General features: G+C 45.3%; 1 protein-coding gene across 1 annotated transcript in view; it reads right to left on the minus strand.

Annotated features, from left to right (window-relative positions):
• Positions 1-17,905, minus strand: part of rsrc1 (arginine/serine-rich coiled-coil 1) — a 134,056-nt gene that overhangs the window by 103,932 nt on the left and 12,219 nt on the right. The window contains exon 4 of the mRNA XM_062987435.1: positions 1,851-2,039. Coding sequence (XP_062843505.1) covers positions 1,851-2,039 — 189 coding nt within the window. The remainder of the gene's footprint in view (positions 1-1,850; positions 2,040-17,905) is intronic.

A 17,905-nucleotide genomic window follows, 5' to 3' on the forward strand; every position in this document is an offset into this window, starting at 1 on the left:
CATAGACTGGTTGATTTTGGATAATGTGAACTATTACCCGTTTCTTTACTGAGGAAAAGGCAAAAAATGTAGACTTATGACCAAAAGTATCTGGACAACTGACCATAAGTTTATTGGTAAGCTTACGTTTGAATGCAGGAATTGTTTTATTTCTGCACTGTACTTGAACACTTAACTGATTCATCATATCTCTATTTTCCTCTACACAGTGTAAGAAGATTGTTAGACTAGGTTTTTTATTTCACTTTATGATTCTGTGCTGTATATAAATGTCTTCATGACAAATACAATCTTGGATCTTACTGGAAGAATCTCTTAGAGAATCACAGTGATTATTTGCTGGTGTGTGTGGAAGGTAGGTTACACTGAGGTAAACTGGGCAGAGTGTCATTACACTGTAATTACGAGGTGAAGGTGAAGCACCAGTGGCTTCCACCGTCCAGCAGGCGTCCACTACAAAAAGAGCAAAGTGATGCACTGGAACTAATTACTGCTACAGAACACAAAGGGCTGAAGCTTGGTGTTAAGTGTGTGTGTGTGTGTGTGTGTCAGTGCTGGTTTCTCTGGCTGTTTCCCCCTCTGGGACACACACACACACACACACACACACACACAGTTTTGCTTCAGGATACAGCCGAGGAGACGAGCGTGTGTGTTTCGGGGGGTTTATTCGAACGTTTCCCAAAAGATTTTGCAAACGTGGACGAAAGCATCACATGGACGCTTCTGACCGCGAGCTAGAAACCACACAAACACACACATCAAGGTCAAGGAGAAACACTTCACCATGGTTAGTTAAGCACGGTGGCTTAGTGGGTAGCACTGTCGCCTCAAAGCAAGAAGGTCCTGGGTTCGATTCCCAGGTGGATCGGTCTGGTACCTTTCTGTGTGGAGTTTGCATGTTCTCTCCGTGTCTGTGTGGGTTTCTCCGGGCGCTCCGGTTTCCTCCCGCAGTCCAAAGACATGCAGTCAGGTATCCACAAATTAACCATCCTAACGATTCCCCCCTCAGACACAGCCAATCGTGTTTTTATGGGCTCCCGGTTGATCGATAGCTTGAGAACTTCGCGATGGTGGGTTAACAAGCGTCCCGACCCCAACAGCTTTGGATGTGTCAGGCCTTCTTGACCTAAATGGGCACAAATCCCGACTGACACAGTACAAAATATTGTGGAAGGTCTTCCAGAAGTTTTAGGGCTGTGTGAAGGTGCCCTATATGGATTGTATAGCGCACAGTGACATGGTAGGTGGTGTGGATGGTGCACAGCTTTGAAGTCATGGATTCAGTACTCCGCGTCTTTTGACTTGTACTGTTTCTTCGAGTAACTTCTTCCCGAAGCTGGAATGATTCCGTCAGCGCGCCGAGCCCCTCGAAATGACTGACAGCAACAGCCCGTACCGCCACGTCAGACCGCCCTCCAATCAGATTAAGCCCTGCCGCTCTGGGGTGGTACAACCAGCCGAAACGACGGAGCGGCTTTAAAACGGGTTAGATCCGCGCTCGTACGTATTACACCGGGGACGGGAGGAGATCAGAGCTGAGTGAGTAAAGCTAGTTTAACACGATCTGGCCGCGGTAGGGAGAAGAGACTGAAGCGAGAAATAGAATAGAAAATAGAATATGAGGCCGGTGGGACCGCCAGGACGGGTTCTTAGAGGAGAAGGCGAGGTAGATGGATGGGTACGAGTATGCCAGCTTTGTCCCCGACTCCCTGCTGGATTTCAATAGTAGAAATAATAGAGTTGTTGGGCGCAGGGGGATCGAGAAATGACTCTGAATTGGGAGCTGCAGGGTTTGTGTGAACGGGGTTATGAAAAAGAAATATCTATTTAAAAAGATATATTCCTACCTTTGTTTTGTCTTCTCTTTGGTTTTGGACTCCTTGTCGCGGTCTTTATTCCGTCCTTTGTCTCTCTCTCGGTCTCTGTCTTTGTCTCTGGTCTTACGTTGGCTCCGATCCCGATCTCGGCTCCGGCTGCGTCTCCTGCTGGATCTGCCGCTGCTGCGACTGCGGGATCGGCGGTGACGAGAATGAGACCTGAACAAACATATAAGATGCTCATATATTATATGTGGATGCCCCTCTAATTACTGATACTAATGTATAAGCCACACGTTCCTAGAATTTTGGGGAAGACCTGTGCCTTGATTCCAAGAGCATGATCTAAAGTGTGTTCTGCACACTCACTGATCGCCTCTGGGATTAATCAGAATGCAGACTGTGAGCCAGGCCTTTTTATCCAAAATCAGTACCTCACTTTTTTCACAAATGCTTTTTTCTTAACTAAATGAGCACAAATTGCCACAGACGGACTTCAAAATCATGTGGAAGTTTTTCCCAGAAGAGAAGAAACTGTTATAGCTCATGGGTCAGAACAGCAAGTCAAATAAGCTCAAAATCAGGTGTCCACATACTTTTGGTTACTTTGTAATTTTTGGAAAGCTTTACATCTGGTCAAATTTCTAGAAAGAAATCCCGGCGGTCGATATTGACCATTAGGGAGGGGCCGGGATGACTGTACATTGTCTGAATTAATCCGTACAGGACAGGCTGAGACTTCAAGGAGATTTAGTGGGCCACTTACCAGGTCTCCTGACCTCCCACTCATTCCCATTCTATCTCCTATACACACACACACACACACACACACACACACAAACATACACGTACACAAACACACGCATGCAAACAAACACACACAGTAATTAATAATTGTTAATTAACTGATAAAAAAGTGTAAGAAAAAGTAAATGCCCCCTTTTCTGGCTGCCTCTGTTAGTGTATATTTGTCACCCTGAATGATTTCAGATCATGATGGGGAAAGTCAAATATTTAAGAAACAATGTTACACAAGACATATGTCACCAGAGTGATGTGGTAACAGCCTACTGGTCACCGATTCACCGGATTTATGTAGTGAGCCAGTGTAGCTGATTAATCACAGCAAGATAGAATATAATACAGATCTCATTTATCTTAAACAAAGCCCAGGTCAAGCAGTCATTTTAAATATACTACAGAAACATCAGGCCGCGGTCTAACGAATAAATCCAGAAGTAGAAAAACTGGGATTAATGGAATCCCAGTTATAAGCAGAGACACTGTTAACCAGTGGAAATATCAGTTCTTATCAGACACCCTCAAAAAAGCACCTGAACGACCTGGAAACCTTTTAGAATGATGCACTAATGGAAAAAGCAATTGTAATGTAGACAATTTGGACATCAAGAGTCTTATTAAATCTGAACACCGGAGCTGGGATCTCGAATACATCGTATCGAGTCTCAGCTCTGCCTGCCGGCTGGGCTGAGCAGCCACGTGAACAACGATTGGCCTGTTGTTCAGATAGGGGTGGGATATTTAGCCAGATAGGGACTCTCTCATAACTAATGCAATTACGACCTCTGCTGGCTGATTGATGGCGCCTGCCCAGAGACGAGAAAAGAGTGCTGTCAGGGTGTGTCTCTCCGTACACAGAGCTGATCCGCACTGCACTCATCAAAGTGTAGGCGACAAAAATGCATACGGCTGCTGCCCACGTGTCGGAGGGGGCGTGTCTGGTTAGCTTCGTTCTCCTCGATCAGAGCGGGGATGGGCATTGGTGGAGAGGAAGCAAAACAAAACAACATCTGTTGAGGACCAGGATGCAAGACAGAATCCAAGTTAAATCAGTACAATATACACAGCACAGTCAAAAAGGAGCTTCAGTATATACAAGGTACATTTTCAGCCCGAAAAAAGTGACCAAAAGACACCGGTTAATGTCTGTGTATAGGTTACTGACTGTCCAAAAATTACACCAATATATCGAATTCTCAACCCTGGTTCAGCAGGTAGGAAAAAGACTAGGTGTTATAGTACAACTAGGTAAAAAAGTAGATATTATTTAGTATGTGCAAACACGAGGACGACCTTGTTAGTCGTGGCACTCGGGGCTAACAGACATAATAAAAACAAATCTGTCGGGGGCAGGTTTTCTCTCTCTACACCTCTGTGTCTGTTGCAAATTCAATTTATTGTAGTTAATAGACTGAAGCGAAGCAGCTAAATGTCAATTTCATTACCAAGGCCTTCCCCTTGGAGAATTATTAGCTGGTTTAAGGCTAGGGGTAAATGTGTTCTAGGAGGAGTTCCAGATAAACACCCACCCCACTGCACCCCACCCTTACCCGCACGCCCCAACCCCATGCTAAGGGTGTGCTATTTTACATTTATTTTTGTGATTATCTCTGGAGGGAAAGGCCTTCCCTGTGGCCTGAACGTTTTTTCAGAGCTTTCATATGAAAGTCTCGGCGTCCTCAAGCTCCCCCCCCCCCCTTTTTCCCCCGCCGTCGGCAGGCTAATCCAATAAATCTAGGAGCTGTGATTGGCCGGCAATTTTCCCTGTGAATTCTCAATAAAGTAATTACCAGTGTGAGTGTGCAGCGGTCGCTTATCGCAGGAACCCCTGCTGGACACGGATACCATCCCGTCCCACGGCATATTTGGGTAATTATGTGGCCTGGGTGGGAGAACTGGACGCTGCTTATCGGACCACTTTTTTTTTTTGTGCTTTTTTTTAGGCCAAGCAAGAAGTTCTTTTTGCTTTATGGGAAATTGGACATTAGTGGCAGGTCAGTGATGCCACCAGTGCACCTCATGCTATGGAACCAAATGAAATTAGCTGTATTTGGGATTTCAGGGGCTGAAAGTATGAAAGAATACCCAGAATCCTCAGACGTGATGCGTGCGCTGCTGTCCGATTTTGTATTTTTGGGCAGTTTCATTAAAAACTATTAAAACGTGGTTCTCATTATGGCAGTAAACAATGACGTATTTACCCTCAAACAATTTACTCACTCACGCTCTCACTTTCTTGACTGCTTATCCAATCAGGGTTGTAGGGGGGGTGCTGGAGCCTATCCCAGCTTTTCAATGGGCGCAAGGCACACAGTAACACCAGTCCATCTCAGGGCAGATACACACATACACACACCCATTCACCTATAGGGCAATTCAGAGTCTCCAATTAACCTGACTGCATGGTTTTTGACTGCCGGAAGAAAACCACGCAGACACAGGGAGAACATGCAAACTCCACACAGAAAGAACCCAGGACCTTCTTGCTGTGAGGCGACAGTGCTACCCACCGAGCCACCGTGCCGCCATCAATCAATTTAATTTATTAATTAATTTAGATGTTTAGGGTCGATGTGACCTTTAGCATCATCAGATTTATAGTCTATGTTATACATGGGTTCAAATCTCACGTGCTATCAGTCGGTCAGGCGTCTACACAGACTTTGTCTGAGGGACTTTGTCACTATGGTCATGCTATTGACCATAGTGTACAGATCCCTTAGAAGTCTGTGTAAACGTTCAGCCTGGGCCGGTTAGAATGAAGAATTGGTCCTCGGTTCGAAACTCGGTGTTGCCACCGGTCGGCTGGGCGCCATCTGGCGGGCATAATTGGCAGTGCCTGCAGCAGATACTAATTGGCCACCGTATCTGCAGGGTGGGGACCGGACTATGTGTGGGTCTTCATACCCTGACTGGCCGAAGAGACGCCTGTGCAGAGTGCATGGGCGAGAAGAGGAGGGCTGTGTACGTGTCGGAAGAGACGTGTACAGCAACTTGCTCTCCTCGGATGCAATCTGGTATCTCTCAGCAGCGTATGACAAAAATTGAGTACGCTAAATCAGGAGGAAAATGGAGAGCAAATGCATAAAAAAAAAAAAATAGAATGATGAATTGGAATATCGACTGTGATCCGAGCCTTCTCATTAAATATTAATGGCTGATTTTACAAATTATTTTTGAACTAAATGTTCTAAATGAACGAAACGTAGTGTGCACATACTTTTGACCACAAAGTGTACATGTCTTGTAGACGTTTATGAAACTTATAAGCTCTAGTTTGTCAATCTTGAGTTTTAATTAATTAAACAGATGAAACACTAATACTAGTCATAAAATAGATTTTATTTAATCGTTTTTTACTTGTGTCCTACTCACCACACAAGCCTCCAAACTCGACGGTATTTAAATATCATTAAGGTCTGTTTAATAAATACACCAAGTCCCACAATTCCCAGTTCGAAACGGTTTCAATACCAGTTCCATAAATAGCTTCAGAAACACAACAGAGCTCTCGTTTTACACATCAATCTGATCCGGCTGTCCGAGTCATGTGAGGGATGTTTTATCTTGGCTGTCATATTGTACGTCTCAATCAGCGCAGCGATAACAAAGAATCAGACGTGTGATGGAAAAACCAGTCAAACCAGTCGAAAGAAATTCCAAAACTGAGGAATCAAACCACACAAATAAAAAATCCTGCACTGTGGGTAAATGGATAAAAACATGAGGAGAGACTCGCACCGATTCGGTGTTTAGTTACACCGAAAAGCGCCGTTAGTGATCCAAGATCCAAGAAAATCCAAGAAACAACCAGTACAGAGCACAAACATCTGGAAATATGAATGTTAAACATTCAACAGGTCAGAAATAAAACAGCTGGAAAGTGGGGACTCACATTAACGGCATTTACGTGGGTAAACGTTAACATCTCCACTAAAGCAGCTCATTCATAAAAGATTTATAGTCTACGTTATACATAGGTTTGATTCTCAACTGTGCTATCAGCTGGTCAGGCTTCTAGACAGACTATGTCTGAGAGAAGGGGTAGCCAAACAGACTGGCCATTGGAAGGTGTATTAAATTAAAGTGACCTCTATGTGACCTTTAGCATCATCAGATTTATAGTCTATGTTATACATGGGTTTGAATCTCAGCTGTGCTATCAGCCATCTACACTGTCTACGTCTTACGGAAAGAGGGTAACCGAACAGCCTGGCCATTGGAAGGTGTATGAAATTAAAGTGACCTCCATGTCATCTTTTGAGAAGGCTTCTCACTAGACTTTGAAGTATGGCTGTGGGAATTTGTGCCCATATAGTATGGCTGGGCACTGATGTTGGTCAAGGAAGCCTCAGTTGATGTTCCGGTTCGTTCCAATGCTGTTCAGTAGGGCTGAGGTCAGGACTCTGTGAAGTGCCTGATTTAAATGCAATGGGCAGAAATCCTGACAGACATACTCCTGTCTTGTCTAAAGCCCTCCCAGAAGACAACGTTTAAGGCTCATGGCTTGGCTTGGGAATGAGATGACCAAAAAGCTCATGGTCAGGTGTCCACATACTTTTGACCATTAAGTGTATATCGACGCGCGTAAAGCCAGACAGTAGCCAGACGTCCTCAGAAGTCCCTCGAAAATAAAGTTCAAAGCAGTGCAGTTCCGAAAGCCGAAAGAGCCCGAGCGCCGCCGCACCAAACAGCTGTTCGGCTCGATGCAAATAAGCAGCGCAGCACGCAAAGTCTCGTTTACGGGTTTCGTCTCATTACGACGTCTTCTGCAAACGTTCCTTCCAAGCCGGCGGCTGTTCTAATGGGAAAATGTAAAAGCTGCAACAAATTAAACATGTTGTTAAGTGAACGGCAGCCGGCACCATCACGACTGCGGCCTTCTGCCGTCCGTTTCGTTCTTACACTCCACCCCCGGCACCATACCGCGCAGGAACCGAACGCGCCCCGTAATTAAACCCGGAATCAGAATTCCTCGGCTCGGCCGTTCTTTAAATCGGCTCTATCAAACGGTCGGGGCGAGATGAAATCAACACCGGGCCCACACACACTAACAAAGGTCATTCCGAGAGTTCAAAGCCAGCGCAGATCTAAAAGAACCCATATGTCCCAAACGTTCGACACCCCCCCCCCCCCCCCCCCCCTCCACTGCACTGCAACACCCCGTAACACCCCACCCCACTTCTCGAACGAGGACGGAGAAAGAACTTGGCGTTCGACTCATCGTTACTCTTCGTCGTGGCGGTTGGGAGCCACATGTGAGCCGCATCACTCGACAGACAGGGCGCAATCCTAAACTGCCCAGTCTGGGAGCAGCGCCGACGTTTGGGCCAAATTACAGCCCTATTAGTGGTACGCTGGGCATGAGCGAACCCAAACAAGAGGGTAACCAGAGGTGAAAGGTCAGAGTAGCAATAAGGTGCTAACTCATCGCTAATAAATGAGACTTTTTGACTTCTTGGTGGCGTGAGGTAAAACGAGGTATTTTTGAGTGATATTTTTTATCCTCCAGAGCTCCACGTCCAGCAAGAAAACGTGTTTCTAATTAGCAGGTGCGCTCTTAAGGCCGGATGATGGTTTTTCAGTCCGTTTTTATATATAAATGTATGTATATGACTATTTATGAAGTGACGCTAGATCTGAGGGTCTGTTCCTCGCAGCCTTTTATTGTTCAAACGTGCACGGTTATGCTTTTTACGCCCGAGTGATTTAAGAAGCTCGGGTATAAGAAAAATCATAAACGGTCAGACGGAGCGACTGAGCCAACTGTAAAAGCGCGGGGAAGTCGGGGTGACGCTGAGCAGACGTGCATTCCACCGCCAAAGGCAAAACTACACTTAATTAAGCGTGTAAAGGCTTCTGATATATCACTCTAGTAAAAAGAGGGAAAAGCTAAACTGCTCGCTACGGAAATGAACTCAAAGCATCTTTATTGGTCTGGAATGAGACAAAACAAGCACAGTTTTAGACAGACGTTGAGCTTTTTTCTAAATAACTGCCTCTTGAACTAAAGCGTTTAAAAACAAAGGTTATCCAAGTCCTGTATCACCCTGAATCACCTTAAACACCAAACTGCCACTAATTTTCCATCTCTAGCTCTCAAATACGAATCTCAGTTCTGCTGGGTTCCTAAACAGACCCGATTGGCTGTGTCTGAGGGTGGGACGGCCTCAACGGTTCCACATTGCTGCGTCGACGGCACCTCATCTGCGCGGGCGGCACGGTGGCTAAGTGGGTAGCACTGTCGCCTCACAGCAGGAAGGTCCTGGGTTCGATCCCTGGCGGTCCGGGTCCTTTCTGTGCGGAGTTTGCATGTTCTCTCCACGTCTGCATGGGTTTCGTCCTCCCACAGTCCAAAAACATGCACTCAGGTTAATTGGAGACACAGAATTGCTCTATAGGTTAATGGGTGTGTGTGTGTGTGTGTGTGTCTGCCCTGCGATGGACTGGCGCCCCGTCCAGGGTGCTAATGTGTGCCTTGCTCCCATTGAAAAGCTGGGATAGGCTCCAGCACACCCCGCATATTTGAACCAGAACATTTAAAAACAAAGGTTATCCAACTCCCATATCACATTGAATCACCTTTAACAGCAAGAACTGCCACTAATACTTTATTCTCTAGCTCTGTTCCTAAACAGACAGGATTGGCTGTGTCTGAGGGTGGGCTGGCTAAAACGATTCCACATTGCTGCGTCGATGGCGCCTGCACAGAGACGGGGAATAACTGACGCGATACGCGATGCTGATCTCTGCGTGAATCCGTCCCGGAAAGGTGAAAAGAAGTGCATGGCTACTACAAGTGTCAGAGGGGGCGTGTGTTATGCCTAGTTCACACTACCGCTAGATGTGGCAGCTCGGGAGCAACTCGGCGTTCGCTCAGGGTTCGAAACTCGGCTCTAGGTCGATATGTGTGATACTGTTCAGTACTTGAATCAAATAGTAAAGTTTAAAATGAGTAATAATCAATTCAAAAATCAAGGTTCAATAAGCTAAACGAGCCGGCTAGTGTAATTAGATCGATTTGTTTTGACAGCTGGGTGATATACATGTTGTACAGCTGTTTTCTTTTATGTAATAGTTTTAATTCCGTTTATCCATCCAAAATGTTTCAGTACATCACATGTGCATTTTTACCCCCCTGTTGCCCATTTAACAAACGCATGACTGTGACTCGACATCTGTTGTGACCAATCAGCGGGGTGCTCGTCTTGAACGATGACCTGGCAGAGAGACACTCGGATATCAAATTTTAGCCAACGGAGGATCAATCAGAGCTGTAATGCTGATAGCTCTTAATGGTGGAGCTTCGTCGGCCGGCGCGCAGGCTGTCCCGGCTGGTGCTGACAGCCAAATAAGCGGCTTTTTAGCTTCAAACGGGCGTCCGTTCCACTACAGTCCGGTTCTCATATACGAGCACATGGTCAGCGAAAACAGACACTGCTGAGATTGTGTGACGGCTGAGCTTCGTCTGGCTATCTTAATACAAAGTGTTGCTGTCCGCGCCGGCATTATCCACGCTAACGACTCTATTCGTATTGAAACCGACCCCCATTAACGACGATCAAAAACGTCCACGATTGCCCCCGACGGCCCGTTTCGCGATAGATGGCGTGGACCACGCAGGAGGTCCGGCGACTGGTGCGCGACTGCTTTACGTCAGCAATTTGTTTTTTATTACAGGCTGCCGAATACACAGACATTCAAGTACATATACAATAAGATCAAAAGTATGTGGACACCTGAACACAAGCTTGATGGACGTCCTAATTTACAACTATACGCATTAGTAAGAAATCGTCTCCCCTATGACACAGCATCGGTTTCGACAACCCTAAAGGTGTTTAACAGGGTTGGGTTCAGGACTCCTGATGTTCCTATACTGACAAACCCACCAAAGCATGTCTTTGTGGATGTGGCTTTGTGCAGAAGGTCCTTCCCCAAAGTGTTGCTGTCCACGCCGGCATTATCCGCTCTAACGACTCCCGGCCTCCATTAACGGCGATCAAAAACGTCCACGATTGCCCCCGACTGCCTGTTTAGCGATAGATGGAGTCTGTGGACCACACAGGAGTCGTGGATGTGGCTTAGTGCAGAAGGTCACAGCCATGCTGACGAAGGAAAGGACCTTCCCCAAATTGTTGCCAATCATTTGTTCCACAAATTTGGAAACTGATATCGTTGATTTTATAAACCTGTGAGCAAAAGGTGTGGCTGAAACTCCTACGCTTGATAATACGTCCAAACCACTATTGATACACACTAAAAGACCAAAAGTATGTGGACACTTGATTACGCAATAATTAAGAGTGTGGGTGTCCATATAATTTTGATCGTACAGTGTATGAGCTGTTTATGAAAAATATCCAGAGGGTTGAATTTGTCAGACTATAGATAAGCAATCAACTAGCACCTCAGTTTAGGATGTTTTTCATTCTGGATGGTGCCAGACCCACCACAACCCTGGTCAGGATACAACAAAGTAGGATTTGGTCTACAGCTTTCCATGACTTATGAGTTTCCAAGCACTAAATTCATTATAAATCATGAATTTCTATTTTTAAACCCCCTAGAACGTCTTCAGCATGGCCCATAATTCAAAACCTCCTATCAGTAAAAGATCTCGATGAATTTCAATAAACCTCCTCATGAATTCCGAGCACCTTCATCAAACGATATTCTAGTATATTTTTTCCAGCACACACTTGGCAGGGAACTCAGCCCCCGTCCCTCAGTTTGGGTATCGATTCCATCAGCTCTGGGACGACGGCTACGACCGTTGGACCTCCGGTTCACATGACAGAAGTCTGGCGTGATAAAACAGTCATGTTCCTAAGTGAAAGTATAAAATAGCAGCGGCATTCATCACCGCGCAGAACCGGTGACGCTAACACAAATCCGCTGATTCTGCACCGTTGCTTCAACTCTTCCTTCACCGATCGCCAGGCCTGCGTGCAGCTGGCAGCTCATCCATTTTCCAGCTTCATCCCAAATCAGCCAGAAGTTTCCCCCGCGCGCTTGACAAGACAGGAAATAAAAAAGGACTCTCCAATATCAGGAGAGGAGAAAGTGTTTCATTATTTCTCAGCGGGTGTCATGATTTCAGTCAAGAAGCACATAATCCAGATTTCGCTTTTATTAGTGTTCCCTCTCACTCTCGCTCTTTTGTTTCTTTATTCCTAAATATTACGCCTCTAACTGGAACCATATTGGTGCTGTCAGAACAGCGCAGGGACAGACAAGTGCAGCGGTGGATTTAATTAGGATCCGATTTGCTCCGGTGCTGTTCGGAGACGACGGTGTCTCTGGGACACGATCGGACACATGGCTCCGCTTAGGACCGGCCGTCAGCACTTTCTACATGGGAAGAAAGCTTGTGCGACCCTCACGCAGCTCTGGGAACACGAGCGCAGATGAAGTTACAGATGTTCTCCAGCAAATCTAGCTCCGTTAAGAAGCGATTTGTTTGCATGGGTCAAAAGGAACCAGTGACGTTTGTAATTTTTAATTACAAAGTGTAATTGCAGTTAATTAAAACAGTGGCAATCTGGTCCCACTGTCGTTTACAATGTGTGGCATACGTGGACAAGTTCATTTTGTGTTTATGTGCCTGTTAAAATTTGCTTATTTAATTATCATTATTTAATTCTGCGACCCATATTTTTTTGGCTCAGGGATTGAAAAACCCTGACCATAACCATACTGGACCCATTTGAGATAAACTGGAATGTCAGTTGTGAGCCATGCCTACTTGTCCAGCATTAGAGACTAACCGCCCAAATGCTTAACAAAGATGTGAATATACCGCTTACCATATAGAAGCTCTTTGTAATTCTACAAATACTGACTGTAGTCCATCTGTTTCTCTGCATGCTTTGTTAGCCCCTTTCACCCTGGTCTTCATTGGTCAGGACCCCCACAGGACCACCACAGAGCAGGTATTATTTAGGTGGTGGATCATTCTCAGCACTGCAGTGACACTGACATGGTGGTGGTGTGTTAGTGTGTGTTGTGCTGGTATGACTGGATTAGAAACAGCAGCGCTGCTGGAGGTTTTAAATACCGTGTCCACTCACTGTCCACTCTATTAGACACCCCTACCTAGCTGGTCCACCTTGTAGATGTAAAGTCAGAGACGATCGCTCATCTATTGCTGCTGTTTGAGTTGGTCATCTTTTAGACCTTCATCAGTGGTCACAGGACGCTGCCCACGGGGCGCTGTTGGCTGGATATATTTTTGGTTGGTGGACTATTCTCAGTCCAGCAGTGACAGTGAGGTGTTTAAAAACTCCAGCAGCGCTGCTGTGTCTAAACCACTCATACCAGCACAACACACACTAACACACCACCACCATGTCAGTGTCACTGCAGTGTTGAGAATGATCCACCACCTAAATAATACCTGCTCTGTGGTGGTCCTGTGGGGGTCCTGAGCATTGAAGAACAGCATGAAAGGGGGTAACAAAGCATGCAGAGAAACAGATGGACTACAGTCAGTAATTGTAGAACTACAAAGAGCTGATGGTCAGGTGTCCACTTATATTTGGCCATAAAGTAACTATATATAATATACACCTGTGAACTTTATAGAACTTTTGTTCATTTAAAACAAAACAAAATGAATCCGTTCAGGTAAGGATCATATAAAAGTGTAGCACAAGTAGTAATGTCAGTAACAAGTAATGTCCTTCATATTATTAAATTATTATAAATATGATATACACGTAAATATGAATAATATATTACATACTGCACATGTGTATTGCACTTATAGGAGGAGTATTTGAAATAATGGTAATTGAAAGGTAAAAAACATGATACGACAACTATAAAATAACAAGCTAAATTAAGTTAGCCGACTGAGAGGCTAAACCTGCTACTTAGCTCTAATCTGTTAGCTCCTTCTTGCTAATGTGTTTTAGCTTGAAGGCTAAACCATTAAGTGAATCACTACCGTGTCTGTTTAGAACTGAATCAATACTACAGAGTCGACTCCTTTTTAAACGATTCAAAGAATCAATTCAACTGAAGCTGTTTTTGTTTGTTATACCCCCTGTTTGTTGGCTCACTTGTGGGCATGGGATCAATCATGGGATCAATCACATCCCAATGAGCTGAAATATTCTCACTTTGAGGCAACTGTCACAAATTAAAGCCACAAAACCCAAAAAATCCTTTAATACTTTAGGCAAACGACCTCTGTGAGGGTCAGTGGGATGTGTTTCTTAGCAACAGATCCCCGAATCTAAGCTGGACCCTGGGTCATTTTGTCTCTCTGGGCGTTGGTCCTTTCTCCTCCTTTCCCGGCAACCTCGCAAGGGTCTGCCAATTAGAAATAATTAGGCAGTCATCGCACTGGCAAGTCGTTTTAAGTGCATATATAACAACACGACGACGCTGATTAGCTGGCATCGGGCGGAAAGGGATAGGGAGGCGGGTGGACGTTTGGGGGGGGGGGGGGTGTTTAAATAGCCGGCGGAATAATTATGCCAGTGATCACAAAGCCGCCGAGCGCCTCTGTACTTCACCTTAATGTGTTTCAAAACTCCACTTCATTACCGGCCGTAATTAATCCGCCATTAATTGCAGGAAGGGCCCGGTTTACCTCGCTTCGTTTCTAATTATCATCTTATAAATAGTTATGGTTCTAATTAATGTGTTCATTAGGCAGGATATTGTTTCTCAGAGCGGCGCTCGGAGCCAAAAGGTTCCACGCGCCCTTCTCTCAGAAGCCCGGGCAGCCAGAAGGTGAGGCCGTTCTGTTAGCGCTGGCTTTTATTTCGCTACGTTCAACCTCCTAATTGGCATTTTAAAAAACCTAATTTGGAACAACTTCAAGAAGGGTTGAAATGAGGAAGGAAGTGGCGAGGAGAGAAATGCATTCTGGGTTCGTATTCCAATATCCGAAACTTGAAAAGAAACATGTGAAACTTTGAATGGGATAAAATAACCAGCCGGCATTGAGAATTAGCAGCGGGCTACACGTTTTATGCTGCTGACTTCTCTGCGCACGTATAAATCTGCGCATCTTGATGACTGCACCAAATACAGTATAATAAACACTATAATATTTGAAGCTTATTGGCCTGTATGTGAACTTATCAGCTATAACAACAACCAATATTCTAAAAAGGCTTCTCACAAGACTGTGGGAATTTGTGCCTGTTCAGTCAAATTAGCATTCGTATGGCTGGGTGATGAGGTTGGTCAAAAAAGCCTCAATTGATGTTCCGGTTCATTCTTAAGCTGTTCACTTGGGCTGAGGTCAGAACACTAAAGTCTTTATAGGGACAGTCATGCTGGAACAGGAAAGGTCCTTCCCTAAACTGTTGCTGCAAAAGCATAAGTACATAATTTTCTTTATATAACTAATTTATTACACTTGATAACTGTTGTTGTTGTTGATAACAACAGATATTCAATAGTTAGAAGGGGTGTCCCAGTACTTTTGTCCATACACCGATCAACCATAACATTAAAACCACCTTCATTGTCCATTTTATCAGCTCCACTTACCATATAGAAGCACTTTGTAGTTCTACAATTACTGACTGTAGTCCATCTGTTTCTCTGCATGCTTTGTTAGCCCCCTTTCATGCTGTTCTTCAATGGTCAGGACCCCCACAGGACCACCACAGAGCAGGTATTATTTGGGTGGTGGATCATTCTCAGCACTGCAGTGACACTGACATGGTGGTGGTGTGTTAGTGTGTGTTGTGCTGGTATGAGTGGAGTTTTTAAATACCGTGTCCACTCACTGTCCACACTCCTACCTAGTTGGTCCACCTTGTAGATGTAAAGTCAGAGACGATCGCTCATCTATTGCTGCTGTTTGAGTTGGTCATCTTTGAGACCTTCATCAGTGGTCACAGGACGCTGCCCACGGGGCGCTGTTGGCTGGATGTTTTTGGTTGGTGGACTATTCTCAGTCCAGCAGTGACAGTGAGGTGTTTAAAAAAATCCAGCTGTGCTGCTGTGTCTTATCCACTCATACCAGCACAACACACACTAACACACCACCACCATGTCAGTGTCACTGCAGTGCTGAGAATGATCCACCACCTAAATAATACCTGCTCTGTAGTGGTCCTGTGGGGGTCCTGACCATTGTAGAACAGCATGAAAGGGGGTAACAAAGCATGCAGAGAAACAGATGGACTACAGTCAGTAATTGTAGAACTACAAAGTGCTTCTATATGGTAAGTGGAGCTGATAAAATGGACAGTGAGTGTAGAAACAAGGAGGTGGTTTTAATCTGTTGTCTGTTTGCCAAGGTCGGGAATAAAAGTCAAACCGTCACCTTGTGCTAAGTGGATATTTGTTCATATTTGCTTTTAAAGCTGCTGGATGACTGTACACGGTCGAGCAAGCTTCACATATTGCTTGTTTTTCGGTTGCTCAGCATGACCACACAGTCTGCGTTTCCTTCCTAGCTTGCAGAAATAATAATTACTAGAATCACTGTCCAGTGGATAATAAATAATAAACAATAAAGATCACTGGGCTGACCTTTGACCGGTCGGTCGCCCGTCTGCGACTCCTTTTCGTTTTACAGATCCTTTTTACTGTGCTGCTCATGAAAGCAAAACCACCCAGGGTGTTAAAGTGGTCACCTGGCCTCGGGGTTTCTGTGCTTACAAATGATCATATTTGTTGGATGAAAGATGGAAAGACGGTCCGTCCCTGAGTGACCGACACCGGGTCCGAAATATGAAAAGGAAAAATCAGAACATGGAAAGAATCGCTGAGCAAAGTGCAGGAATCAAATTACTGAATTAATCTCCGTTTGGCACATGAGCGATCTGTGGAACTGTTTGTATGAGTGTGTGTGTGCAGTCTGAAGAAAATATCTAGTGGATTTAACACCATATGGCCAAAAGTATGTGGACACCATTGTTTTTGTTTTTTCCTCCCGATTTAGCGACTCGATTTCGTCTTCCGCTGCTGAGAGAGACCAGATTGCATCCGAGGAGAACACGTCGCTGTACACGCCTCCTCTTCTCACCCCTGCATTCTGCACAGGCGTCTCTTCCGCCAATCAGGGTCCTTACACAGCGTATGAAGACCCACCCGCCCACACATATTCCGGTCCCCACCCTGCAGATACGGTGGCCAATTAGTATCTGCTGCAGGCACTGCCAATTATGCCCGCCAGATGGCGCCCAGCCGAAGGGTGGCAACACAGAGTTTCGAACCGAGGAGTTCAGAGACTCGGTGCTCGTGTGCTAGCGGAATATCCCGCTGCGCCACCTGGGCACTGACACCATTATTAATGATCACATTTTGCATCTGGTCATTTCTAATGAACAACTGTAGTTTCACTGATGCTTGGACCCTCTACCACTTCTTTTCACCTGCCAGCAGTGGTTTCCAGCACAGAGCCGTACCACGCCCAGTAAGACTGCATTCCCATTTACATTTGTGGCATTTAGCAGACAACTTTATCCAAAGCAACTTACAGTACTGTGACAGGATACTGTCTAAGCGCCTTGCTCAAGGGCACAACAACGGCAACCTGGCAGTGGTGGGGGTTGAACCAGCAACCTTTCGATTACTAGTACAGTACCTTAACCGCTAGGCTACAACTACATTCCCTAAGATTGCACACTGCAGCGACTGCATGAAGAAATATCACCCGACCGTACTTCACACAGACACGGCCAATTGTGTCTGTTGGACGCCTGGTCAGGTTGGTAGCACAGCACTGTTGATATCTGAACAAATTAAACGCTTTCAGTTTTAGGACACTTTGGAAGAGTTTCTTTTTTATTCCACCATGTCCGTGTCCATGTGTACTAAGCGACGTTCCTAAGACAAGGTTCGGACGGATTTGGTCTGGACGAACTTCAGTGGTCTGAACAGAATATTTTGGGATAAATCGGAATCTGGATTGAGGTTCGTCTGTTGGAATTTGTGTCTGTGATCTGAACAAAGTCCTGACGTCCCTGACCAGGACCCGAGTCCTTCAGGATGAATTAGAATTAGAACGTCGACTGCGAGTCTGGTCTTCTCACGAACCTTATCGTCATCATCAGTAACTTCACAGATGCTTTTTAGACTAAATGGACACAAATTATCCATAGGCACACTCCAAAATCTTAAGTACGTATCGTTTTGGACTGAGATGGTTAGGTAAGTAAGTGGTCAATACTTTTTTGTAGTTCGTGAGGGTACCAGTCTGCGTTTAAACGTACTTAACGTGCACCCGAGCTGCTGCCTGCCGTCCCAGGAGAGTGAACTTGGAGCTGGACGTGTCTGGAGCAGAACGAGGGTGGAGGAGGGCTGAG

This window comes from Trichomycterus rosablanca, chromosome 25 (assembly GCF_030014385.1).
Source record: "Trichomycterus rosablanca isolate fTriRos1 chromosome 25, fTriRos1.hap1, whole genome shotgun sequence".
In the NCBI taxonomy this organism is placed as follows: Eukaryota; Metazoa; Chordata; class Actinopteri; order Siluriformes; family Trichomycteridae; genus Trichomycterus; species Trichomycterus rosablanca.